The sequence below is a fragment of the Callithrix jacchus genome, chromosome 8 (genome assembly GCF_049354715.1).
Source record: "Callithrix jacchus isolate 240 chromosome 8, calJac240_pri, whole genome shotgun sequence".
NCBI classification, from domain to species: Eukaryota; Metazoa; Chordata; class Mammalia; order Primates; family Cebidae; genus Callithrix; species Callithrix jacchus.
Genome location: NC_133509.1, coordinates 111786737 through 111813848, shown reverse-complemented (window position 1 = coordinate 111813848; position 27112 = coordinate 111786737). Strand labels below are relative to the sequence as shown.

The following is a 27112-nucleotide window of genomic DNA, read 5'->3' as shown; positions in this document are numbered from 1 at the left end:
ATGCTGAGAGCGGACTCACTGTCCTTTAAATGCATTCATAGAATCCTCTCTGAGCTGCTCCTGTGTCCCAGGCTAAGCAGGCAGGTCCACAGGGGAAGCACAGCCCTGGACTTGGGGAGCTGCCAGGCCAGTAGGGGAGGAGGAAAGCACACCTCCAAACAACAATCACGGAGGGATGCTTGTGTGCAGGAGAGGGCTCATATGTCCTAGGGTGCTTTTGGCTATAAGTAACAGAAATCAACTCATCCTAGACATAGGATGTGGTTGTGGGTTTGTTTATTTATTTGAGACAGAGTCTCACTCTGTGGCCCAGGCTGCAGTGCAGTGGTGTGATCTCAGCTCACTGCAGCCTTGATCTCCTGGGATCAAGTGATCCTCCCACCTCAGCCTCCCAAGTAGCTGGGACTACAGGTCCTCACCATCATGCCCAGCTAATTTGTGTACTTGGTGTAAAGATGGAGTTTTGCCCTGTTTCCCAGGCTGGTCTCAAACTCCTGGGCTCAAACAATCCTCCTGCTTCAGCGTCTCAAAATGCTGGGATTACAGGCATGAGCCCCCGTGCCTGGTGACATAGGATTAGTATTGGTTCACTCGGCAGTGTTGCTTAGTGAGACTGTCTCATCCCATCTTTCTGCTCAGCCATCCTCAGTGCATTTGGCAATGCCACAATGCAAAGCATTATATCCTCTTATTGAAAATCAGAATGGAAGGGCAGGATGGCAGGTTCTCCTGTACCTGTTCCTTTTATGGAGAAGGAAAATCTTTCCCAGAAGCCTCCATCAGACCTCCCATTACATCTAATTGGCTCAGCTAGGTCACATGGGCATAGCTAGCTGCAAGGGAGGCTGGGAAATAGAGTAGCCAGCATTCTCAGTTCTGTCTCAGTAGAAAATAGGACAGGGTAGTGGCATGGAGCTGGAAAGAGGTTATCTGCCTCTGCTTTATCTAGAACAGATGCTTTCAACCACAGAAGGATCAACATTCTGGCCTGGAAAATTCCTGTCAGAGCAGGAAGTTTTACAGCATCCTTGGCCTCTAGCCCCTGAATGTACCCCCTACACCTCACCTCCAAGCTATGACAGCTCAAAACACTTCCAGGCATTGTCAAATCCCTCCCTGCTGGGGAGGGAAGTGAAATCAGCCTCATCAGGTTGGTCTTGAACTCCTGGCCTCAAGCAGTCCTCCCACCTTGACCTCCCAAAGTGCTAGGATTATAGGTGTGAGTCACCGTGCCCAGCCCACCCTCCACTGGGAAGCACTGATCTAAGTCTTCCCTAAGCCATCCTGAGGAGTTAGGGAAGGCTTCCCTGGAAGAGGTACTGACTGAGCTCAGACTGGAAGGATGCAGAGTTGTACAACTGGGGGAAGGTGGAACGTGGGCTGGAACCAGGCCTTTAAGCCCAGCGTTTCGTCCACTGTACCTGAGAACACAGTGGTTCACGCCTGTAATCCTAGCACTTTGGGAGGCCAAGGTGGAAGGAAGCACTGATAATAGAATTGGTACATGATGATGACAACCGCTATGGCTGCAGCCATTTTCCTGATGACATGGGGAAAATGTCATCATTTTCCTGATGAGTGGCTGGGAGGGGTTGCAGAAGAAACTGCCATTGTCTTGGAGGCCATGAGACTTATGATTTCTGCCCAGTGTCTCCTACCTCTGATTTCCTCCCAGCTAGACAGAGTCCTTGACAGTGATAGCCAGAGTGGCATCTTGTTGGGAGAGTGGGAGTTTGGTGCCTGCCCCACTCTTTTGCTGTCCATCAGATACTCAGGGCCCACCCGTGCTATCCTGAGCTGCCCCCAACCCCACTGTTTTGGGAAAGGTTTTGGGGGGCGTCCTTTTTACTTGGTTACTTTCCAGAGCCCCACACTCTGTGTCTACTCCCTGGGCTCTCCTCGCAGTCCCTTTGCTGGTTCTTCCCCCCAGCAGGCTTCATCATGCTGCTGTTCTTCAGACCTTGGTCCCTTCTCTTCTCTGTTCACACTCAGACGCTTCAGGACCTCATTTGGCCTCATGGCATTCAATACCGTCTATGCACACAGCACTCCCAAACACACACCCTGGTTCAGGCCCCCCAGCCAAAGCCTACTTTTGGATTCTTTTTTTTTTAGATGGAGTCTCACTCTGTCCCCCAGGCTATAGTGCAGTGGCACGATCTTGGCTCACTGCAACCTCCATCTCGTGGGTTCAAACGGTTCTCCTGCCTCAGCCTCCTGAGTAGCTGGGACTACAGGCATGTGCCACCATGCCCAGCCAATTTTTATATTTTTAGTAGAGATAGGGTTTCACCATGTTGGCCAGAATGGTCTTGATTTCTTGACCTTGTGATTCACCCACCTCAGCCTCCCAAAGTGTTGAGATTACAGGCTTATGCCGCCGCCCCTGGCCTTTAAAAAATTTTTTTGAGACAGGGCCTTATTCTGTCACCCAGGCTAGAGTGCAGTGGCGTGATCTCAGCTTACTGATCTCAGCCTTGCTCTCCTGGGCTTAAGCGATCCTCTCACCTCAGCCTCCTGAGTAGCTGAGAACACAGGCATATAGCACCATGCCCAGCTAATTTTTTGTAGATACGGGATCTCACTTTGTTGCCCAGGCTGGTCTTGAACTCCTGGGCTCAAGTTCTCATCCTCCCTCAGTCTCCCAAAGTGCTGGGATTGCAGGCTGGAGCCACCACACCTGGCCATGTTTGGATTTCTAATGCCCATGTGACTCCTCTCCATAATATCTAGTGGATTTCCCCAAAGTAATTCCTGATTTTCTTTCTCTCCACCTCCCAACACCCAAATCTGCACCACCAGTGTCTTCTCCACCTCAGGTGATGAAGACTTCATCCTCCCCATTGCTCAGGCCCCAAGCCTTGGGGGCATCCTCGACTCACCTTTCTCCAATAGTCCCTATCCTGTGTGTGAGGAAATCTTGTCTTCACCTTTAAAATATACCCAGGGTCTGCCCACATTTCATCACCTCCACTGCCTCCACCTTCTTCTCTTTCCTGGATTATTGCAGTTGCCTCTCAGCTGATTTTCCTGATCCTGATTCTCCCTGGGATCCCCAAAGTCAGTTGTCAACACACCAGCCACAGTATTCTCTTAAAAAAAATACACACACACAGAGAGAGAGAGAGAGAGAGAGAGAGAGAGAGAGAGAGAGAGAGAGAGATGGGGTCTTGCTATGTGGCCAGGTTGGTCTTGGTCTTGGCCCAAGCAGTCCTCCCACCTTGGCCTCCCAAAGTGCTAGGATTACAGGCATGAACCACTGTGTCCAGGCCACAGTAACTTTTTTTTTTTTTAAAGACAGAGTTTTGCTCTGTTGCCCAGTCTGGAGTGCCTCCCGGGTTCAAGCAATTCTCCTGCCTCAGCCTCCCGAGTTGCTAGGATTACAGGTGCCTGCCACCACACCCAACTAATTTTTGTATTTTTGTAGCGAAGGGGTTTCATCATGTTGGCCAGGCTAGTCTCAAACTCCTGACCTCAAGTGACCCATGCACCTCAGCCTCCCAAAGAGCTGGGATTACAGGTGTGAGCCACTGTGCCTGACCCAAGGTATCATTTTAAAAGGCCTTGGGGTATGCTATGACTGTGCCCTGACCCTGCAGAGCCATTTCCTTTAGATGTCCAAGTTCCCTGGTGGCCCTCAAGACCCACCTGACCTGGCCTCTGAACTCGCTTGTTCCACACTTCTCTCCTTCCCTCGTCTGCTCTCACCACAAAGGACACTCAGCTGGAGAGCTCCTGCCTGCGGCCTCTGCTTCAGGTGTGCCCTCTACCTGGAAAGCGTTTCCCCCAGATGCCACGTGGCTTCCTACACAGCCTGCCAGCTTCTGGCTTTATTTTTCCCACAGCACTTCTAACATACTGGATGATTCCCTTATTTCTTACATTATTTGTCAGTCTTTTCTTGCTAGAATGCAAACTTCACATGAGAGACAGGCTTTGTCTTTTTTTATTCACTGATGTAGCCCCAACCCCCATACAGCACAGGACACCTAGCAAGCCCGTAATAAGTATTTGCTGAATGTAAGTGAAGTCATTTACACTTTTGTATAAATACATGTACCTGCTCCTGCTTTCCCCCAGATAATTTGCCTTCTGTCTTTTCTCTATAGATTTCTAGAAGGGGTTATTTCTTGCATCCCGGTGCACTAGGAAAAGGCATTTTGGGGGCGGTGGGTTTCACAGTCCTGAAATAACACTGAGTAGACTGAAGACCCACTGGGGGGCAAGGGCTCAAGGAGAGAGAAGCCCAAAGAACTGCCTCATGCTCCTGAAAATCAGAGGGGGCAGGTGGCAGCCTCCTGGGTGTGACAGAGAGGAAAGGAAGGGACAGCATCTCACCCGTGTTCATTACGTGACCACAGCTGGCTGCTCCAAGGACAGGAACAGAGAGACAGGCATGGAGAAACAGACAAACTGCTAGTGAGGGCGGAACCTTGGAGATGAAGTCCTTCCGACCTTTTATCTTTTTTTTTTTTGAGATGGAGTCTCACTCTATTGCCTAGGAGTGCAGTGGCGTGATCTTCACTTACTGCAACCTCTGGCTCCCAGGTTCAAGTAATTCTCCTGCCCCAGCCTCCTGAGTAGCTGGGATTACAGGCGCCTGCCAGTATACTGGCTAATTTTTGTATTTTTAGTAGAGACAGGGTTTCACCATGTTAGTCAGTCTGGTCTTGAACTCCTGACCTTGTGATCCACCTAACTTGGACTCCCAAAGTGCGGGGATTATAGGCGTGAGCTACTACGCCCGGACCCAACCCTTTTTCTTGGCAAGGTGGGCTTAAGAAGAAAATCAGTCTCTGTAACAGGAAGGTGTATGGTTGCTGCCTGGACTTCCCTTCCTGCAGCTTCTGGATGCAGCAGGTGGGGCAGAGTTGCTGAGAAAATGCAAGATGCAGGGACCCCCACTGCAATGAGGGCCCTTCCAAGGCCCTGGTGGGATTGGATGCTTATGGTCTTGTCAGCTTTAAGAAAATGTGCCATTTGTTGTGATTCTTCCCTCTCGTTCTAAATATCCACTTTCTATCCTTAATGTTGTATTTGTGATTTTGTATTTTATTTTATTTTGAGACGGAGTCTCACTCTGTCACCCAGGCTGGAGTGCAGTGCTGAGATCTCGGCTCACTGTAACTTCCACCTCCCGGGTTCAAGCAATTCTCTGCCTCAGCCTCCTGAGTTGCTGGGATTACAAGAGCCCTCGACCATGCCCGGCTAATTTTTGTATTTTTAGTAGATATCGCGTTTCACTACCTTGGCCAGGCTGGTCTTGAACTCCTAACCTTGTGATCCAACTGTCTCTGCCTCCCAAAGTGCTTGCATTACAGGCATGAGCCACCACACCAGACTGTATTTTTTTTTCTTTTTTTCTTTAGGGCATAAAAAATTTCTGGAGGTTGTATGTATTTTTTTTTTTTTTTTAAGAGGGCCCCTAAGTTGTATGAACTCAGCTTCCACAGAACCTGGATGTTGCAGGGAGGTTGAAGGCTCTGCCGGTGCGATCTGTGTCACTGAAGCCGGCTGCATTACTGTGTTTCTGAGGGCACCTAATGAGAATTTGATTTCCCTGAGCCAGTGGGGGGTCCTGTTTTCTTACGTGCATCTCACACTGATCCCTGGAAAAGGGTGCAGAGGTGGGGGACTTGTGAGGTTGGAGCACCCTCTGCTGGGAAAGTAGAGGTACAGCCAGGAGTGGGCAGCAGGGTACCCACCCCGAGGGGGGGCAGCCGACTTTGGTTTCAGGGCTCAGTCCTTCTTTTAGTGCCAGGGGCACGTAGGGTCCCTAGACCACCTGCACATTTAAGCATCCCCTGCTTCTCCAGTTTTGAAAAATTGCTGGAATGACTCAAAGCTCACTGAAAGCACAATACTGTGCCTACAAAATCACAGCTTTATTATAAAGGTACAGCTCGGGAACAGGCACACGAAGAGCAACAGAGAGCAAGGACTGGAGGGAGCACACGGCTTCCCTGTCCTCTCTCCATGGAATCAGGGATCGCCAGCCTCTGGCATCTCAGTGTGTTTACCAACCAGGAAGTTCCGCAGAGCCTCAGCGTGCAGAGTGTTTATTGGGGTTCCACTGCCTACGCTTGACTGACCAATCACTGGCCGCAGGATAAACTCAATCTCCAGCCCCCTCCCTCATTCCTGGAAGTCGGTTGGCTGAAAGTCCCAACCTTTAATCCTGTGGGCGGTCTTTCTGGTGACCAGCCCCTGCCTAAAGTGATGCAGGGGTCCACCCTGAGCCACCTCATTGGCATAATGAAGATTTTCATCTTTCAGGAAATTCCAAGGGTTTCTGAAGCTCCGTGCCAAGAATCGGGAAGAAGACCAATGACATTCTTTGTCATTAAATAACACATCCACACAGGCACAAGAGTCATGTCTCCGGTAGCTTGGACGCCACAGCATTTAGCCAGTCACTTTGCTTCATCCACATACTCCCCAGGGTGGTGGCAAAACGAGCCGAAGCCCTCTGAGAGTTCCTGCACTGACCTTCCTTAAAAGGAGCCCCGGCCCGAGGCAGCCTCACCCCAGCTGCCCTTGGGTTCCCTCCCCTCCATGATGCCTGCTTCCTGAAGAAAAGTTGGAGGCCACTGGGCAGGAACCCATGTTTAGGGCACAGACTGGCCTTGCCAATCATTGTGTTCTTTTGTTTAAAAACAAAACAAAACAAATCCCAAGCCCCTTCTTGACAAGGCAGGCCTGGTCCCCTGAGGACACCGAAGCTGCCACCACAGTCAGACACCAGAGGCTGCCGTTCATATCATGAACCTGCAGGCCCGGGACCATGAATGACCCACTACCCCGGGCACTCCACTGAGCTTCAGCGCTGCAGCTACCACAGGGAATTCTCTGTGGCCCTTGGTACTTTGGTGCCAGCTTCTGTATTTGGAGTGGATATCTGGGTAGGCATGATCTAATGTCCCAGCTTGTCCCTGAGACTTGTAAGGTGGGGCATTTTCAGCTCAGGAGGGCAGCCGAAAAAAAAGCAGGATGTCTCTGTGTCTTCTGTTCTTTCAGGCCTGTGATCCTGCGCTGCCCACACCACACCCCCCAGTGCTGCCGGCCCCTGGCCTTCCCACCCCGCCTCCAAGACCCTGGACAGATTCTTCAGTTTTTATTAGAGTCTGAAGCCATAGCCTGAGATTGGAACACCTCCTGTGGAATTGCCAACACCTATTAGTTGGGTGTCTCAAAGATGGCTGCTCAGTTTGGCCCCTCCTGGGCTCTGCTGCTCCCCCAGCCCCTCTTACCTCTCCCTCTTAGGAGTGGAATACCACTGTAAGGAGGGCATGCTTATATTAGGCACTTCTGGTATGCCAGGCCTTGGGTTTGGTGTTTCATGTGTGTAATTTCATTAAATCTTCACAGCCACGTCCTCCGATGGCCATCAAGGCCCCACCTGACCTGGCCACGTTCCCTCTGAACTCACTCCCACCACGCTCTCCTCCTCTCCATCTGCTCTAGCCACAGAAAACACACCCCATAGAGGAGGTGGTACCACTATCATTCCCTTTTACAGATGAGCAAACTGAGATTCGGAGAAGATAAATGAATTGCTCAGTCACAGAGATGGTCACTGGTGAAGCCAAACAGAATTCAAACCCAGAAGTGTCAAATGCCAGAATTCACAGGCTTAACCCATTCACAGTTCTAGTGCACAGGTATCCACACTCCTCCCACTGGACCACACCCAGCACAGCTTCCAAGCCATGCAGAAGTGGGGAGAATGCATCAACCTGCCCTTAGAATTTGGCACAACAGGGCATCATCTCAGCCTTTGCCCCCTTCCGTTAGCCAGTTCAGCGTGGCAGAGGGGCAGGGAGGCATCGTGGCTAAGCCCTCAGGGAGCCATAGCCATATTGCCAGGGCCTGGATCTTGGCCTTGCTACTTACTGGCTGGGCAAGATGCTTAACTTCTCCATGCCCCCCATTTCCCTGGCTGCAAATGTTTTTTTTTTTTTGAGCCAAAGTCTTGCTCTGTGGCCAGGCTGGAGTGCAGTGGCGTGATTTTGGCTCACTGCAACCTTTGCCTCCTGGGTTCAAGCGATTCTACAGACATGAGCCACCACACCCAGATAACTTTTGCATTTTTAGTAGAGACAGGGTTTCACCATGATGGCCAGGACGGTCTTGATCTCTTGACCTCATGATCTACTCACCTTTGCCTTCCAAAGTGCTAGGATTACAGGCGTAAGCCACCACACCTGGCCTCCAAAATGGGGATTATACAGTGCTCACCATGCAGAATCACCATGAGCATGTGTGGGAAATAGAAAAGCTCCTTTTTAAAGTTTCCTTTCTTGTTAAAGAATAAATCATAAGTGTGCTAATAACTCTTTGTTAAGCCCTATCCTATGTAGCTGTTAGATATGCCATGCTTATAGGCACATAGTACATTCTATGTACTTTAACCAAGATATCTGTGCTGGACGTGCTCACAGCCATGTCCCAGCTCTCCATGGCTTTTACCTGATTAGAAAAGTTTTAAGTTGTTAGCCAATGGGGTTTTAGTTTAGATTGTGAGGTCTGGCTCCAGCCAACAGAGATCAGCTACAGCAGTAAGGATGACCCCAAATGCATAAGGGATAAATTTGTGTTTTCCTTTGTTCATTGTACTCTTGTGGCACGATGGTGCAGTCCAGGAGGGAAAAATCACGTTGCTGAAAGACCCCTTGTCTCAGTGCTGATTTTTCTTTGCAGCACTGAGCATCTATTTCCAACAGGACGCAAGGAGTGAGTGATGAAGCCGCACTGAGTTGGGTATGGAGGGACAGCAAGCCCAGGGTGCCCTCTCCCTGGGCTGCAGCCTGACCGCCTTCGGAGGTTGGGCCCGTGCCTCTGAGCTGTCTTTGACCCTGACGCCCCTCTTGCTCCGGCAAGGCCCCTCTACTCCTGCATCATCCTCCATGGGAGCGCTGCAGCCGCTGCGGGGGTCCTCCTGCCTGCTTGCCTCCTGACCTGCCAAGCTGACAAGTGCTTGTGCAGTCCTGCCCCAGTGGAGCAGGACTCGCTTCTGAGCTCTGCCCAGCTCCAGGGCGGGCTGCCTGGAAGAGGGGAATGAATATTCATGGAGCTCTTCCCGGGTACCTGGTTTTCTTCCTCACAAGGGTGGAAGGTGGTCACAATGACACGGAGACTTGGAGAGGTCGGCCCAGGGGTTGGGCTGCTGCGTCTTCCGAGGCGCAGATTCCAAGCTGGCGTTTCTCAGGAGCAGAAGTTTGGGAGGTTAGAGAAAGTGCATTGCAAAGACGCCCCACGTTTAGAAGGCAAAGCACAATTCTCCCGAGGACTTTTGGAGCTGACCTGACACCTAGCGGCCGTAAGTGGGGATTACTCTACCTCTGGCGGCTCCCAGGGCCGCTGAGGCAGCTGGGCTTACTTGAAAGTCAAGGGGTGGCCTGGAGGGTTTGGGTGGCAGGTGGGGAAGATTTTAACTTTCCTGTAATCTCCATCATCTCCCCAAAGCCACCTAAACAAAAATAAGATTTGATAAGAACAATTGCTGCCTTTTCCATTTTATTCAAAAGACGAGAACAAAATCGTCTTGAAAAAATGTGTTTTTATTGATCCATAAACATTACAAATTTGTAACTTGTCCATGACACATTTTGATATTTCATAGCCTTTCCTTGCCCACACATAACCCTCAGGGTTCCACCTGGGCACCAACGTTGATGGGACACTCAGTTACAGGCAGGGGAACTGGAGAATTTTATGGATTATAACAGATTTAAAAGACAGGATCTCATCCCATTACAGGTGGCTCGCACCTGTAATCCCAGAATTTTAAGAGGCTGAGGCAGGCAGATCACTTGAGGCCAGGAGTTCAAGACCAACCTGGTCAACATAGGGAAACACTGTCCCCACTAAAAATATAAAAAATTCGCTGTGCATGGTGGCGCAAGCCTGTAATCCCAGTTTCTTGGGAGAATGAGGCACGAGAATTGCTTGAATCTGGAGGTCGCAGTTAGCTGTGTTCATGCCATTGCACTCCAGCCTGGGTGACAGAGCGAGACTCTGTCTCAGAAAAAGGAGACATGATCCCATACGTCAAGGACTTCACTTTATTTGGGTAGATAGAGCAGATATCTACAGAGTATTCTTTTTTTTTTTTGTTAAACAGTTTCACTTTTCTCGCCCAGGCTGGAGTACAATGGCGCAATCTCAGCTCACTGCAACCTCTGCCTTCTGGGTTCAAGTGAAAGTGATTCTCCTGCCTCAGCCTCTTGAGTAGATGGGATTACAGGCACCTGCCACCATGCCCAGCTAATTTTTGTATTTTTAGTAGAGACAGGGTTTCACCATCTTGGCCAGGCTGGTCTCGAACTCCTGACCTCAGATGATCTGCCTGCCTCGGCTTCCCAAAGTGCTGAGATTACAGCCTGGAGCCACTGCACCCAGCCTTTGTGTTTTTTTATATTCCCTTCATCATCCTCATTTTGACTTCGAGCCCCTAATCCACCAAGTTGATGGAAATTCCATTTCAGGAACGTGCTCAGGGTGGTGCCAGTGAGCCTCCAGGGTGCCCACTTGTCAGGAGAGGCCCTCTGCCTATTGGTCACTAGTCCACACTGATTATTGCTGGGGGTCTTTTGTTCCAGCCCAGGAGGTCCCTGAAAGCTGCTGTTCTGCTGACCTCATGCTATGTTTGGGGCAAGGGAGCTCTGCCAGACTGGGAGCCCAGACCAACAGTCAGCCTCCAGGGCACAGCTCAGCTACTTGCTCTGAGGTTCTGCCATACTTGAAGGCCTCCCTCTCCTCCCAGCAGTGCTGGGGAAGCTCCTCTGGGGGCTGCTGTGACTCACCCTTCTCACCCTTCTCTGTTCTGTTCTCCCCAGTAAGCTTAGGCTGGGGGAAATGGGCACTAGGGAGGGATGAGTCTTGTTAGAAACTCCTACCCTGTACCTAAACCTCACAAAGGCTAAGATTTTTTTTTTTTTTTTGAGACAGAATCTCGCTCTGTCACCCAGGCTGGAGTGCAGTGGCGCGATCTCGGCTCACTGCAACCCCTGCCTCCTGGGATCAAGCAGTTCTCTGCCTCAGGCTCTTGAGTAGCTGGGATTACAGGCACCCACCATCATGCCTGGATAATTTTTGTATTTCAGTAGAGACGGGGGTTTCACCATCTTGGCCAGGCTAGTCTTGAACTCCTGACCCCATGATCCTCCCACCTCAGCCAACCAAACTGCTGGAATTATAGGCATGAACCACCACTACTGGCAAAGCTAAGATTTTAATAAGGAAGAGAATAGGGGGAAATATAGCACATGAGTCAGGACATAAATTATTTCCAATATTCTGCTGCATGTGCAGAGGGGTCTTGGTGTTTACCTCCACCCTTGGTGAAGCCAAGTGAAACGCAGGGGATGGTGACTTGGTTCCTAGACCCTTCTCTGGTGCGTCAAAGCTCCCGAGAGTGCCTATTCCACCCACCTAATCAGTGACTGCTGTTCTTGGCTGTTTCTTTTCTTCGCTAAGCTCTTTCTGTCTCCCCAGTTTCCCAAGGAATTTAAAGGTGAAATGCAGAATGATAGACTCCTAGCATGAACTGGGAAGGCTTTATTTCAGCTGCTCCATTTTCAAGGGGAGCCACCCAGGCTCCAAGGTTATGTGGCCAGGATGAGATGCCCATTCTCTTGGTCTCCCATCCTGGCCACTCCTTGTGACCCCACAGCATTTGTTTGCTTCCTAAAGGCCCCTGTGACTGGGTGTGGTGGCTCATGCCTGTAATCCTGGCACTTTGGGAGGCTGATGAGGGTGGATCACCTGAGGTCAGGAGTTTGAGACCAGGCTGGCCAACCTGATGAAACCCTGTCTCTACTAAAAATACAAAATTTAGCTGGGTGTGATGGTGGGTGCCTGTAATCTCAGCCACTCAGGAGGCTGAGGCAGGAGAAACACTTGAACCCGGGAGGCAGAGGTTGCAGTGAGCTGAGATCACACCATTGGACTCCAGTCTGGGTGACAGAGCGAGACTCGGTCTCAAAAAAAAATAAATAAATAAAGCCCCTGCCTTTCTTCCCTCAGCATCTGTTCCCCCGCCACTGCCTCCCACCAAGGAGGTCTCCCCGGACTCTGTTGCTAATTGCTGTGACTACTGCCCTCGGCCCCGACCTGTTTCCTGAGGCTCTTTCCCTGCTGCCTAGCAAACCCATCACGTTCCCAATTGTCTGTGCAGCTCTTAACCAGGCTGCACCAACATGTCCCCGGTGGTCACTAAAAGCAAAAGGTGGTTCCCCCTGGTGACGGGCATACCACCAGCAGCCCAGGACACCCAGCACCAAGCCAGACTTTATTTGCTTGTGCCCAGCGCTGGCCACGGCATCTGTCCATCGAGATTTCGGCCACCTGTTGGTCTCCTCCCTGCCACCATCCAACTTGCCGGGACTTCTCTCGCCAAGACTTCTTTCCAGACCAGACTTGTTGCTACGGCTTCACTGTCTTCAAGAAACTGATATGAAAGGTAAGAGAAAGATGCTGAGCACCTGTACAGCCTTGTGGCTGATGGGACAGAATGTTAAGACAGGCTCAAATCCAAAGTAGACCATTTGTAAAGCCATCTCGGCCCTAGAGGTCATGTTGCTAACCATTATATCTCCCCGCTACATACATGCACGAACACACACACACACACACACACACACACATGCTTATTAGAAGTACGTTGGAAAGGCATGCAAATGTGCACCTAAAGTTGTTTGCAAGAGCCTTTGGGGAGGCAGAGCGAACTATGGAGGGAGATAAAAATAAACCTTCATTTTTTTCCTTGCTATCCTTCTGTGGGTTTAGAATTTATATGAGGTATTATTTGTAACATTAAAAATAAAAAGGATTCATGCAACAGTAAAAATTAAAACTCTGGGCCAGGCGTGGTGGCTCATGTCTGTAATCCCAGCACTTTGGGAGGCCGAGGTGGGCAGATTACCTGAGGTCAGGAGTTTGAGATTTGCCTGACCAACATGGTGAAACCCCGTCTCTACTAAAAATACAAAAATTAGCCAGGCATGGTTATGGGAGCCTGTAATCTCAGCTACTTGGGGGGCTGAAGCAGAAGAATCACTTGAACCAGGAGGCAGAGGTTACAGTGAGCCAATATCTCGCCATTGCATTCCAGCCTGGGCAACAGAGTGAGGCTCCATCTCAAAAAAAAAAAAAAAAAATTAAAACTCTGTTCTCTGCTCTTCAATCAGAGCTGATAAAGTGGCAGTGTAAGCCAGGCATGGTGGCTAACGCCTGTAATTCTAGCACTTTGGGAGGCCGAGGTATGTGGATCACCTGAGGTCAGGAGTTCGAGACTGGCCTGATGAACATGGAGAAATCCCATCTGTACTAAAAATACAAAATTAGCCGGGCGTGGTGACACACGCCTGTGATCCCAGCTACTCAGGAGGCTGAGGCAGGAGACTTGTTTGAACCCAGGAGGCGGAGGTTGCAGTGAGCCGAGATCGAGCCATTGCACTCCAGCCTGGGCAACAAGAGCGAAACTCTGTCTCAAAAAACAGATAATAAAATAAAAATTAAAATAAAAATTAAAAAACAGTGGCAGTGTGTGATATGAGGGGCAATTTGAGGTGGCCCCAAGGGCCTCCTGCTCAGATGTTGAGACTCAGGGACCTAGACCCCAGTTCTGTCTCTCAATGGCCACGTGACCTTGCCTGCAAACCCTGGGCATGGGACCTGGTCTGGAGCCTCTGAAATGGGCACTTGGCATTAGCTTCCCCAGGAACAAGAGGTGCCACTTTAGGTAGAGGGGCAAGTGAGGAGGCATGGGATAGGCCACTGGGCAGCACAAGAGTGGGAGGCACGATGGTAGCAGGCGGGCCTAAGCCACCCTTGGGGTGCCCTTGCTGGATGTCAGTGTCACCACCGAGTGACACCCCCGTGCCAGCCCCTGCATGCATTTCCCCTGTGCATTTCCCCCACTCACTCCTTACAACCTCCTCCCTGGGGCCACGGTTATCTCTCTCCCCATTTTAAAGGGACAGGAGCCCCGTGCACAGCCGCAGCCTTGTTCAGCAGAGTGGGGCTTGCAGCTAGGTCGGATTGCCTTTCCTGTCTGCATCGTGGTTTCTTCACGTGGAGGACGCTGAGTGGGGCAAAGAGGTTCTGGGGGAAAGCTCGTGGGGCAGGGCCAGAGGAGGCGGGGCCATGTCCAGCAGAAGCTCCTAGGAACATAGGCCAGCCACAGAGCCACTGAGATGGAGTGGAGCCCAGCTGCAGACTCATGCTTGTCAGGGGCCACTGTGTTCTGTGCCTGGGCTAAGAGGTCTAGCACAGTAAGAGACAGAACAGCTGTGGACTCCTCGGGCCTGGAGTCATGGTCAGAGCTGTGAGAACTTGGCTGCTTTCCCTCCCTCCCGCCCACTCTCCCTCCCTCCCTCCCTGCCTCCCTTCCTTCCCTCCCTCCCTCCTTCCTTTCTTCTTTCTTTCTTTCTTTCTTTCTTTCTTTCTTTCTTTCTTTCTTTCTTTCTTTCTTTCTTTCTTTCTTTCTTTCTTTCTTTCTCTCTCTCCTTTCTTTCTTCTTCCTTTCTTTCTTTCTCTCTCTCTCTTTTCTTTCTTTCTTCTCTCTCTCTTTTCTTTCTTTCCTTTCCTTTCCTTTCTTTTCTTTCTTCTTTCTTTTGAGACAGGGTCTCACTTTGTCACCAGGCTGGAGTGCAGTGGTGCAATCTCAACTCACTGCAGTCTCTGCCTCCTGGGCTCAAGCGATCCCCTTACTTCAGCCTCCCGAGTAGCTGGGACTTCAGGCATGCACCGCCATGCTCGACTAATGTGGTTTTGGTTTTTAGCAGAGACAGGGGGGTCTCGCCGTCTTGCCCAGACTTGTCTCAAACTTCTGGGCTCAAGGGATCCCCCTGTTTCGGGCCCCCCCAAGTGCAGGGATGACAGGCTTGAGCTACAGCGCCCGGGGAACCCGGCTTCTTTGCTGCACTTACTAGAGCCCTGTTTCATCACCTGCTAAGTGGTTGATGGCGGTACTGCCATGGGGCACCGTGAGGCTGCAGAATGTGCTTGTCTGGCAAGTGGGAGAGGCCAGGCATGTGGTGGGCTTGGTATAGGTTGCTTACTGGCATCACCAGCATCACAGACCTTCTCTCTCTCTTCAAGGAGTTCGGCCTAAGATACAACGTTTCTCACTTGCCAACTGACGGCAGAGCAGAGGGACCTGTAGTCCCTAACGCACCGTGTGCCTCTGCCCTCTGTCTAGGTCTCTGTCTTGCCAGACTGGGCTGAAACATTGCTGCCTCCTCTTTGGGCTGCAGAGGCACCTGGCACACACATCTATGGCTCCTCTCACTGGGGCCTAAAGATCCATTGCTGACCCTGTTCCTGGGCTGTGAGTGTGGGCTCTGGCTCCTCCCGATGGCTTCACCCAGCCTCCAGCAGAGCAGCCAGCAGCGACGGACTGGGCTCAAGTTTTGCTAAAGAAGTGAACTGGGAATGAGAAGGAGGGTAGGCAGTGCAGCCTGGCCTTGGCATGCAAGGAACAGGTGGGTGGGTGAGGCTCCAAGTGAGAAAGTATAGACAGGGCGGCCAGAGGAGCTCCCGTTAACCCAGCCAGGGCTGTGCAGGGAACAGGGAGCATCGCGGGGCCTGGGCTGACCTGAAGTTCACCATGCCTGTCTTCTCATCCAGCCTCTTTATCACCTCCCTGACCTGGTACCGGTTCAGAGGGACCTTGTTTTGCTGAGGAGGAGGAGAGAACACGTGCAGTTAATAGAACTCGGTTCACCCCCACCCTAGGCACCTCCCCACTGCCTCCACACATGCACACACACTCCCCATACAATGCCTCACTCCTCCTGGGACTGTGGATGGATGGCGACTGATTGAGAGCTCAGGGGAAACTGATTTCGTAGCATGGAGGGGCTGGAGAAAGCTCCCTGTCCATGTGCCATTGTTCAGACTGCAAAGGGCCTTCCTTTTCTGGGGGCAATAAGGGAGGAGGAGATCAGAGTTAGGTGGAGTGAGTGGCCGGGGGAGGGGGCAGGACTCTTCTTTGCAGCCTGTGAAGTTCATTCTCACTCCCTGCCATTGGGTCCTGGCCAGCCTCTTCACCTCTGGGCTGGGCACTGGGCACTGGGCACCGGGCACCGACTGTCTTACTGGTCCCTGCCCGGGCCCCCAGGAACTTCTCCTCTGGAGTCCTGTTCCTGCAGGGTATGTTCTCTCCTGGGATGCTCCCTTCAGATATGCATTACAGGGGGCTTTTAGCACCTTTATGACATGAGGAGTGAGAGGAATGTGGGATTTCAGGCAAAATGACAGGCCCAAGGTGGAACTATTGGGCCTCTGGGATGTGGTCTCCTCTCATTTCCTTTATTATCTGCACAGTAGTGAAATGCAATGGGGAGAAAGACCTTCATATAGAACATATGTCTCTGGGTGGTATCTTGGGTCATTGGTGGCATCAAGCCACAGCACAGGAATGACTTCAGCCGGGGTTGGGGAGGTCTTGGGCTCCCCTCTGGGCCTGGAGAAATGAGGGGAGTGTCCCACAGACAGTCCCAGGAGGCTCTAGGAAGTGCTCACAAGCTCTTCGGCTTCTCCCCCTCCTTGCTCCCTCTCTCTGAGACACACACACACACACACACACACACACACTCATGCTCACACGCAGCCTGAGGCCATAGGACCCAGCACACCTCTATCATCACTTTCTGGAAGTCGCCAACAGACATCCTCGTTGTCCCGGTAGGGTTCAGGCTCTTGAAGAAGTCTTCCACCGTGATTCCGTGCCGGTCAGCATAGCTCTGAGAGAAGCCGGAGAGACCAGGAGCAAACACTTGGCTTTCTTTCTTTCTTTCTTTTTTTTCTTATTGCACTTTAGGTTCTGGGGTACATGTGCAGATCATGCAGGATTGTTGCATAGGCACATACATGGCAAGGTGGTTTGCTGCCTCCATCCCCCTGTCACCTATATTTGGCATTTCTCCCCATGTTATCCCTCCCCAACCTCCTCACCCCCTGCTGTCCCTCCCCTAGCCCCCCTCAACAGACCCCAGTGTGTGATGCTCCCCTCCCTGTGCTTGTGTTCTCATTGTTCAACACCCGCCTATGAGCGAGAACATGCGGTGTTTGGTTTTCTGTTCTTGAAACACTTGGCTGTCTGAAATCGATCACAACTCCCCCTTCCCTTCCCCAAAGGCCGGCCCACGCTTCCAGGTGGCTGAGAAGGGCAGAAGGCCAAGGTGAGGAGCCTGCGTCTCCCGGGTGTTGGCTGTCCCCTAAGACCAAGAGCCAAGTGTAGGCCCGCCAGGCCTGGCAAGGGTGCATGCCAGGATGGTTCTTGTGTGCTCGCCAGGCTTCCAGGAGCCCCCTGGTACCGCACAGTGCTTTCTCCATTAAAGGTGGAAGGACGGAAGTCAAGGCTGCTCAGGCGCCGCAGTGTCAAGAGGATGGGGGCAGTGATCCTATCTACACACATGATCTGTTAACACTGGTATAGACGGTGTGCTGTGGATAGCAGGTGGATGGTTGGAGATCAATAGGTTAAACCACAGCTGCGTAATATGATTATGGCTCTATGAATTCCTAGGATTCTCACAGTTTCACATCAATGCTCATATGGAAATGCACTTTGTCAGACTATTTTTAAAACAGTATCTTTTTATTTTTGAGATGGAATCTCACTCTATCGCAGGCTGGAGTGCAGTGGTGTGATCTTGGCTCACTGCAACCTCTGCCCCATGTTCAAGTGATTCTCCTGTCTCAGCTTCCCGAGTGGCTGGGATTATAGGCATCTGATACCACGCCTGGCTAATTTTTGTATTTTTAGTAGAGATGGGGTTTCACCATATTGGCCAGGCTGGTCTCAAACTCCTGACCTCAAGTGATCTGCCCACTTCAGCCTCCCAAAGTCCTGGGATTATAGGTGTGAGCTACTGCACCCGGCCTTATAATATTCTTTTGGGTCCTTTTTAATCATCCTTTTGTTTCTCTTCCCCCTGCCACCCCCCAGCCCCCACTCTCAGAAGCCCCAGATGAGGTCCTGTTGTATTGATAGCTATTCCTGGCAACATCCTGCTCACTGAGCATTTCCTCAGGGCTCAGCCCTGGGACCTTTGCTCTTTGCTCCCCACACTTCTCCTTCTGAAACACACGGCCTCTCACCCTTCCTGAGTGACCTCCAGAGCTACACTTCCAGTCCTCTATTTTCAACAGCTGCTGGACACCCCACGGGCACCTCAATCAACACAGCCAAAGTACATCTTGTCCCCCGATCCTGCACACTGCTGTCGAGTGCTATGGCAGAGGCCGTGGGTGAGCCCTCGGCACCTGCTGCTGTTTTTTCACAGCAGGCTTCTCTTCCATGCAGAGGCTGCAGAGCTGAAAGTGACATTCCCCAAGCCCCCTTGCAGCTGGGGGTCAGAATGGGATGGCCTTTGCCAAGCACCTGCCTGAGATGTAAGTGTGAGGCTTGTGTCTGATTTGAGAGAGGCAGGTGGCGGGCAGTGGCGGTGGCTGCTTCCTGACTGAGCGGGGGATCCTGCAATCATGCAGCTTCTTGATTACAGCAGAAGCAGCACCCTCTTGGCAACCCAGTCGGGGTGTTTTGAGAGCCATTTCTGGAATCTAACAAGAGTCTGTTTGTTCAGCTGTCCTGACGTTTCTGTGGTCTCTCTCCTGGAATAAACCCCTGTGTGCTTAACACAGCTGGAGTAAATTCTGTGGCCAGCAACTAAGAACCTTGCCCAGCTACTTCAGTAAGTGCCGCTGCTATAACCCCACACAGCCCTGACCTGGAGGAGTTCACAGGGTTGCCATCAAAGGGTGAAGGTGAAGCTGGGCCAGGTGCAGTGGCTCAAGCCTATAATCTGCTTTAGGAGCACTTTGGGAGGCTGAGATGGACAGATAGCCTGAGGTCAAGAGTTTGAGACCAGCCTGTCCAACATGGCAAAAACCCCATCTCTACTGAAAATACAAAAATTAGCCGGGCATGGTGGTACATGCCTGTAGTCCCAGCTACTCAGGAGTCTGAGGCAGGAGAATCGCTTGAACCCAGGAGGCGGAGGTTGCAGTGAGCCGAGATTGCGCCATTGCACACTCCAGCCTGGGCAATACAGGGAGACTCTGTCTCAGAAAAAAAGAAAAAGAAAAAGAAAGAGTGAAGCCAAGGGCTGCAGGAACACACAGCAAAGGTGTTCACTCTTGACCAGGGAATCCAAGAAGAGTTTCCCTAGGAAGTGACATTTGAGTAGAGACCTGAGAAGAATGGGTAGGAATGAGTGAGACACAGAGGCAAGAGAAAAACGTGTTCCAGCCGGAAGGGCCTGTCCTGCAGGTACACAGGTCTGCAGTGAAGAGAGAGCTGAGGCAAAGGGGGTTGGGGAGCAATCCAGTGGGGCTGAAACGTGGAGAGGCAGGAAGGGCCAGGGGGCAGGCACCTTCCCTCTCTGCACTTCCCTGCCTCTGGCAATCTTTCTTTTAGTTCCTTGGGCTGGAAATCCTGGGTTATCTTTGGGTTTTTCTCATCATTACAGGCCTTTCTATCCCAACACACACACGCACACCCACATGCATGCGATACACGCACCCATGTACTCAACCATTTGCCAAGTCCTGGAGATGTTTCCATAATGACAGCTCTTACATCTGCCCTTCAGTTCCATTGCTGTTCTCAACCAAGCCATCATTCCACATCCAGAGGGCTGCGATGGTGTGCCTGTTGGCTTTCCTACTGTTTTCTTTAATCTTCTTCAGTTCACTCCCCACTGCTGGAACCCCAATCCTGCTGGATTACATCACAACCACTGCCCAACAGTTCTCTCTGGCTCCCTGTTCCCGACAGAATCAAACCCGAACTCAAACCTAAAATCTGACGGCTGCGCCTTGCAGTCCAGCCTCTGTTGCCATCTTTGCCTCTTGGGCTCCTCTGTGAACCTGGAGTCATGTGCTTGTGTCCCCTGAACATGCTGCGTGTGGTTCCAGCTTGGCACCTTTGCTGGCGGGAGCCTCTCCCCAGAACACTCTCACCCTCTGTGGCTCACCTGAATCTCTGACGTTCTTCAAGGCCCTTACCCAATCCCATCTCTGCCAGGAAGTCATCCTTTTCTGGTTGCCGAATCCTACATTGATCTCTTATTTGGATTCCAACTACATTTTCTGCCTCCATCACTTATTTATTATTTATCATATGACACTTTTTTTTGAGACAGAGTCTCACTCTGTTGCCCAGGCTGGAGTGCAGTGGCACAATTTCAGCTCACTGCAGCCTCCGTCTCCAGGCTTCAAGCGATTCTTGTGCCTCAGCCTCCCAAGTAGCTGGGATGATAGGCACCCACCACCGCACCTGGCTAATTTTTGTACTTTTAGTAGAGATGGGATTTCATCATGTTGGCCAGGCTGGTCTTGAACTCTTGACCTCAAGTGATCTGCCCACCTCGGCTTCCCAAAGTGCTGGGAAGTTCAGAAGCCACTGAGGTGGCTACTGTTGTGCCCATTCTGCCAGTACAAGTGTGAGCCACTGCACCTGGCCACATGAAACTTTCTATGGTCTGTGGGTCATCCCTATTTGCATCCCATCTTTCCAGCCAGATTGTTGGTCCCCTGAGGGGAGGACTATGCTTGACTCTGAATGTCTTGCTTGGTCTCCAAATTCATTTCCTGTGCATCTTCAAAACAAGAGGCGGGATCCCCACTTTGCCTCAGATAGCTCCATTCCTGCTCCCTAGAGCACCCTCTCCCCTTGCAGAACATGTTTGCCCTTGGTTCCATCTGAAGTCATCTTACTTATACAAATACTTTGCCTTTAGAATTTTTCACGTAATGATTTTCATGTGGGAGTTCTTTTATTTATTTCTGGAAACTGAGGCACAGAGCAGACCCATCGGGGGCAGAAAGCAGCCAGGGACACCCTGCAAAACATGCACTGGCAGAATGCCATCCCGAGGCCCGGTCCCCAGATAGCAGCCCCTCTGCGGCCAGCAGCAGGCTCCCAGCAACCCCCCACAGGGTGAGAGGCCTGCAGTAGAAACACCAGAGCAGGGTCTGAGCACTGATCTGTGAGACAATGGGACTGGAAGAGCAATTGCATCCCTTTCAGCTCTAATATTCTGTGATTTTGTATTTCCACCATTACATCTGCCTCCTGTGACTGCCAGAGCTAATCTAAGAAAAGATGAGTCAGGGGCAAGTTACCATTAGAAACAAAGGACTCGAATATCTCTCTTTGGCTGAAGCTGCCAAATAGCTGTCCTGACCACAGGGATGTCTTGACATTCTTACCAGCTGTTGGAAAGAATAGCTTTACATCTGCCTCCTGTGACTGCCAGAGCTAATCTAAGAAAAGATGAGTTGGGGGCAAGTTACCATTAGAAACAAAGGACTGAGGTGCTGAAGCTGCCAAATAGCTGATCTGACCACAGGGATGTCTTGACATCCTTACCAGCTGACGGAAAGAAACTGTGTCTATAATAAGCAGGTGCTTATTATTATTATTACCATTTTTTGAGACGGACTTTCAGTCTTGTTGCCTAGGATGGAGTGCAATGGGCGTGATCTTGGCTCAGCGCAACCTCCGCCTCCTGGGTTCAAGCAATTGTCCTGCCTCAGCCTCCCAAGTAGCTGGGATTACAAGCATGCACCGTCACACCCAGCTAATTTTGTATTTTTAGTAGAGTTGGTTTCTCCATGTTGGTCAGGCTGTTCTTGAACTCCCGACCTCAGGTGATCTGCCCACCTCAGCCTCCCAAAGTGCTGGGATTACAAGTGTGAGCCACTGCGCCTGGCCAAGCAGGTGCTTATTCTAGACCAGGCATCCTTGTAAGCACTTCATGCATTTTACATAATTTGATCTTCCAAGCAACCCTACTGAGGTGGCTACTGTTGTGCCCATTCTACCAGTGAAAAGAAGTGACCCAGAGAGCTTCAGTGACTTGCCCTTGGTTATACGTTATCAGGTGGAAGAACCTGGGTGGGAGAAACCATCCTGTCTACCCACCCCCTTCAGCTAGATCTCAGCTCTTCCCTTCCTCTGGGGATCAGGAAGCACTGCTGAGGGATCTGGTAGCCAGAGAATATTCCATGTCTGTAGTCCAAGGCACTGAGACATTCCTTATCAGAGAGGGTTGTACAGACACTGTTGGGGAGGGAACATCTGGAAGCTGATTTGGAGCCAAAGGCCAGCTTTCTCCAGGGCTCCCCAGAGGCCCTGAGAGGAAGGCAGGAGCTCACCTGGATCAGTTTCATGGGGTTTGTCAACAAGGAGTTGATGTTCTTGGCAGAAGGGCCTTGTACTCCCTTGAACACCACGTCCAGCTGCGGGTGAACGGCATACACTCCGTCCAACGTTTTCACGAACTGCTCGGACACTAGCACGTTCTGTGGCAGGGAGAGAGGGGACCCATGATGACGAGGACACTGCTATCATGCCTGCCCAACCAGTGCACCCTCCCCCTTCCACCCAAGCTGACGTCAGGAAGTTTTGTCTTTTCCAGTTTGTTCTCAGTGCTGCTTCTGGACTGGGATAGTTTGCATGTTTTAGAGCTTGTGAATTGACTTGTAAGTTTCCTGTGTAATTTTGATGGGATGTTTTTGTTGAGTACTGGTGGCTTGTCACCTGCTGCCAGCTCAGCTCTGCTCTCAGATCGCATCTGCATGTGACAGATGAGATACAGCTATGGAGTGGCAAGATGGTCCTTAAACAAAAGCCCTGAAGTGTCCATGTCTGCATGAGTGTTGTTCTTCAGAGAAAGTGCCTGGAAGAGGATCTCTGATTTCATTAAGTGACCCGGAATGAACTGGAAACTTGCCCTTCTGGAAGTGCCCTCAGGGCTGGTTTGTAGGACATGGGAGAAAATGTGTCCTGTGAAATAGAGTTTCATGAAACCTGGGCTCCACCACTTTGGTCAACTTGCTTTATTCCTCAGATGTGGAGTACATTTTTTGCCCTTCCAAGGAATTAAACACCTGCTTAAGGGCAGACGGCTTTGTAGCTATTCTAGAGAAAGTTCTAGGTGCATCTACGAAAGAGGAATTTCTATACTGTTCAGAGTTATGGCGGCATTGTTGACAAAAGGGAAGGAGAGGCTAATGAAGGCCAAGCAAAATGGCTCACACCTGCAATCCAGCATTTTGGGAGGCTGAGGCAGGGGGATCACTTGAGGTCAGGAATTCGAGACTAGCCTGGCCAACATGGTGAAACCCCGTCTCTACTAAAAGTATGAAAAATGTAGCCAGGTTTGGTGGTGGGCACCTGCAATCCCAGCTACTCGGAAGACCGAGGCAGGAGAATCATTTGAACCTGGGAGGCAGAGGTTGCAGTGAGCCAAGATTATGCCACTGCACTCCAGCCTGGGTGACAGAGTGAGTCTCCATCTCAAAAAAAAAAAAAAAAAAAAAAGGCTAATTCAGACCTATTTGTTCTGGTAGGCTTGTTAAGTGCCAGTGTAGTCACAGCTTACAGGTTTATGGGCCATCTAGGGCCTACATAGCATCATTTCTTATGTTCTCTCAAACACACCAAGGCAGTGTCTGGTTCCATGTCTTCCAACCTGTATTGCCAGGGAGAGGAAAATACAAATGCCAACAAAACTTGAATCTGCAGTAGAGACTCAGGAAGGTGAAGGCAGCATCCTGGCATGCAGATTCAGAACTGGAGCATGAGGATGGGGAAAGGGAGGAAGACCCAGAAGTCCAAGAAGGGCCTGGGGCAGGGAGGATGGGTGAAAGAACAAAACAAAAGGAAAAGCAGCTATGTTTGACAATGTCTCCAAATCTGTAGCAAGTAGAAACCCACATTGTATTAATTATTCAGTTCTAAGGAGTTTGGGTTTAAATATTCAAAATGCCATCACTGGAGGCTGAATATAGTGGCTCATGCCTGTAATCCCAGCACTTTGGGAGGCTGAGGCGGCTGGATCACTTGACGTCAGGATTTCGAGACCAGCCTGGCCAACATGGTGAAACGCTGTCTCTACTAAAAATGTAAAATATTAGCCCAGCATGGCATATGCCTATAGTCCCAGCTACTTGGGAAGCTGAAGCACAAAAATTGCTTGAACCCAGGAGGCAGAGGTGAGCCGAGATTGTGCCACTGTACTCCAGCCTGGGCAACAGAGTGAGACTCTCTGTTTCAGTTTCCTTATATGTAAAATGGGAAAATGAGGATAAGTACTTGGTATGGGTTGAATTTGGCTCCCTTCCAAAAACAGATGTGGAAGTTCTAACCCCCAGGACCTGTGAATATGAATGTTTGGAAATCGGGTCTTTGCAGATGGTCAAGTTCAAATGAGGTAATTAGGGTGGGTGCTAATCTAATCTGACTGTGTCCTTATATAAAGGGAGAAGGCCTTGTGAAGCAGAAGGCAGAGATGGGAGTGATGCTTCTACAAGCTAAGGAACACCAAGGCATGCCAGCCCCACCCACACTTATGGGATTCAGGAAAAGCTATAGAGGGACAATCAAGACAAGAGGAGGCTGAGATGGGAGGAGAGGCTGGCCCAGAGCACAGCTTCTCCAGCTCATCAAATCACAGAAGCCAGGGGATTGGTCGGGAACAGATTCCCCCTCACAGCCCTAAGAAGGAATCAGTCCTGCTGACACTTTACACTTGGACTTCCAGCCTCCAGAACTGTGAGACAATACATGTCTGTCGTCTAAGCCCTCCTGTCTGTGGTACTTCACAGCAGCCCTAGGAAATTAATACAGTACTCTGCCTACCTTCTAGGATAAAAATGAGCTGGCGGCTGGGCATGGTGGCTCACACCAGTAATCCCAGAAATTTGGGAGGCCGAGGTGGGAGGATCATGAGGTTAAGAGATCAAGACCATCCTGGCCAACATGGTGAAACCCCGTCTCTCCTGAAAATACAAAAATTAGCTGGACGTCGTGGCATGTGCCTGTAGTCCCAGCTACTTGGGAGGCTGAGGCAGAAGAATCACTTGAATCTTGAGAGGTGGAGGTTGCAGTGAACTGAGATTGTGCCACTGCACTCCAGCCTGGAGACAGAGTGAGATTCCATCTCAAAAAAAAAAAAAAAAAAAAAAAGAGCTGGCATATATAAAATCACTTTGGGGGAAAAAAAAAACGAGTATAAAATGGTAGATAAGTATAGGCTATTATCAGATGCCACCTGTATACTGATTCAGGCAAGAGTTTCCGGCAGGATCTGAGCTCACCTCCTGGGGCTTTCCTCCTTTCTCAAGAAATTTTCACCCGCAAATACTGCTCTGAGTATAACAGGCCAACTCATGAAATGAAAATAAATTTAGTATGTGTTTTAATATCCAGAGTCTATAAATTTTGTGATTCTGGAACCATTCTGGGACCAGGGCCATTCATTAGCAAAGCTGATGTTAAAGAATTCTGTTTTGGAGTCCTCCTGCTTTTCTTTTTGGCATTTTCTTATCTCTACTCTCAGTGTTCACGGCCTGGGTTTCCAGCATCTGGTAAATTATTTCTCACTATGATGTTACTGACTAAATAGCTACTCTTTCTAAAAGGATCCCTGGAGAGAGCAGAGTTGTAACAAAAGAAGTGACTCTTTCATGGAGCACTTGTGTGAGGGCCTGTGAGGGATAAAGCTGTTGGCTCCGGCCAACAGAGAGTATAAAGCACACAGGGTCACTGACATGCACGCAGATGCAAGCAACTACCATTTGATCACTTACAGAAATATCAAGCTCTTCCATCCTGGATTTGGGGTTCCTCTTGATAGACAGGATAAGTAAAAGAGCCCCATCTACACTTATGGGATTCAGGAAAAGCTATAGAGGGAGAATCAAGACAAGAGGAGGCGGAGATGGGAGGAGAGGCTGGCCCAGAGCACAGCCTCTCCAGCTCAACAAATCACAACCTCTGTCTCACACTCAGACTTCTCTGTAAGTCTAATCTCCTTGTCCATCTGTTTGTTTATCTGTCTGTCTGCCTGTCTCACTGCTCATCCATCCATTCACCCATCTATCCATCCATCCACTTGTCCATCTGCTGATCCATCCACCTGTCATCCATCCATCAATTTATCCATCTATCTACCCACCATTTATCCATCCCACTGCTCTCTCATCCATCTATCCATCCATCCATCCACCATCTGTTCATCTCACTGCTCATCCATCCAACCATCTATATACATCCATTCACCCACCTGTCTACTCATCCATCTCACTGCTTATCCATCCATCTATCCATCTGTCCATCCATCCATCCACCAACTTATCCATCTCACTGCTCTCCCCTCCATCAATACATCCACCCACCCACCCACCCATCTGTCCATGTCATTGCTCATCCACCCAACATCTATTTATCCACCTGTCCATCTACTCATCCATCCACCTCTCATCCATCCATCCATCCATCCATCCACCCACCCACACATCTGTCCATCTAACTGCTCATTAATTCAACCATCTATCTATCCATCCATTCATCTACCTGTCCATCTACTCATCCATTCACCTGTCATCCATCCATTCATCCATCCATCCATCCATTTGTTAATCACTGCTCATCCATCCAGCCAGCACATATTAATTAGAGGCTTGCATATGCCAGCCTCTGGACTAAGTACTGAGAATTGCATAGGCAGACATGGCAAGGTTTCTGCCCTCAGGTAGCTTAACACTCTAACTGGGGGAGACAGGCAAACAAGCCAATAGCATCAGAAGTGTGTTGACGACAGAGACAGAGGTACACTTGGGTACTGCAGGAGCAAGGAAAGGAGCATGCAGGATAGAGGAGGGGACCATGGAGCTAAGTCTTGCAGGACTAATGAGGATTAGTGAGGTACGAGGAAGGAGCAAAACCAGAGGAGGAAATAAGATTCAAAGAAGAAAAGAGTAGGCAAGTGCAAAGGCATAGGGGTGTGAAACAGCATGAGATGTTGGTGGGCAGAAGCAGAGAGAATGAGGCCACAGAGCTGGGATGGGCCACATCATGGAGAACCTTATAGGCGTGGAGAAGGAACAAGGACATTATCCCAGGGGTGCTAGGAGCTGCCGAAGCATGAATAAAAGTTAACAGAAGGGACTCTGGAGCCTGGTGGCTCTGCTTACCAGCTGCCTGGCCTTGCATTAATTCCCTGACCACTTCGTACTTATCACCTGCGGCTGCTCTGAGGATTTACCGTATTAACTCAGGCAAAGCATTGAAATGAGTGCCTGGTAGGCA

At 50.4% G+C, this 27112-nt stretch overlaps 1 protein-coding gene across 5 annotated transcripts in view; it reads right to left on the bottom strand.

The window, feature by feature from the left end:
* Positions 1–9271: 9271 nt before the first annotated feature.
* Positions 9272–27112, bottom strand: part of LRRC74A (leucine rich repeat containing 74A) — a 49605-nt gene continuing 31764 nt past the window's right edge. For 2 of the 5 annotated variants that reach the window (XM_054240231.2, XM_035261137.3), the window contains 5 exons: positions 25612–25707; positions 22174–22320; positions 16644–16751; positions 15602–15684; positions 9273–12451 (listed from right to left, as the gene is read on the bottom strand). In XM_054240231.2, coding sequence (XP_054096206.1) covers positions 12427–12451; positions 15602–15684; positions 16644–16751; positions 22174–22320; positions 25612–25707 — 459 coding nt within the window. In that variant the 3' untranslated portion in view covers positions 9273–12426. Of the gene's footprint in view, positions 12452–15601; positions 15685–16643; positions 16752–22173; positions 22321–25611; positions 25708–27112 lie in introns of all 5 variants that reach the window. The other 3 variants (XM_035261138.3, XM_035261132.3, XM_054240230.2) reach the window with 3 other exon arrangements.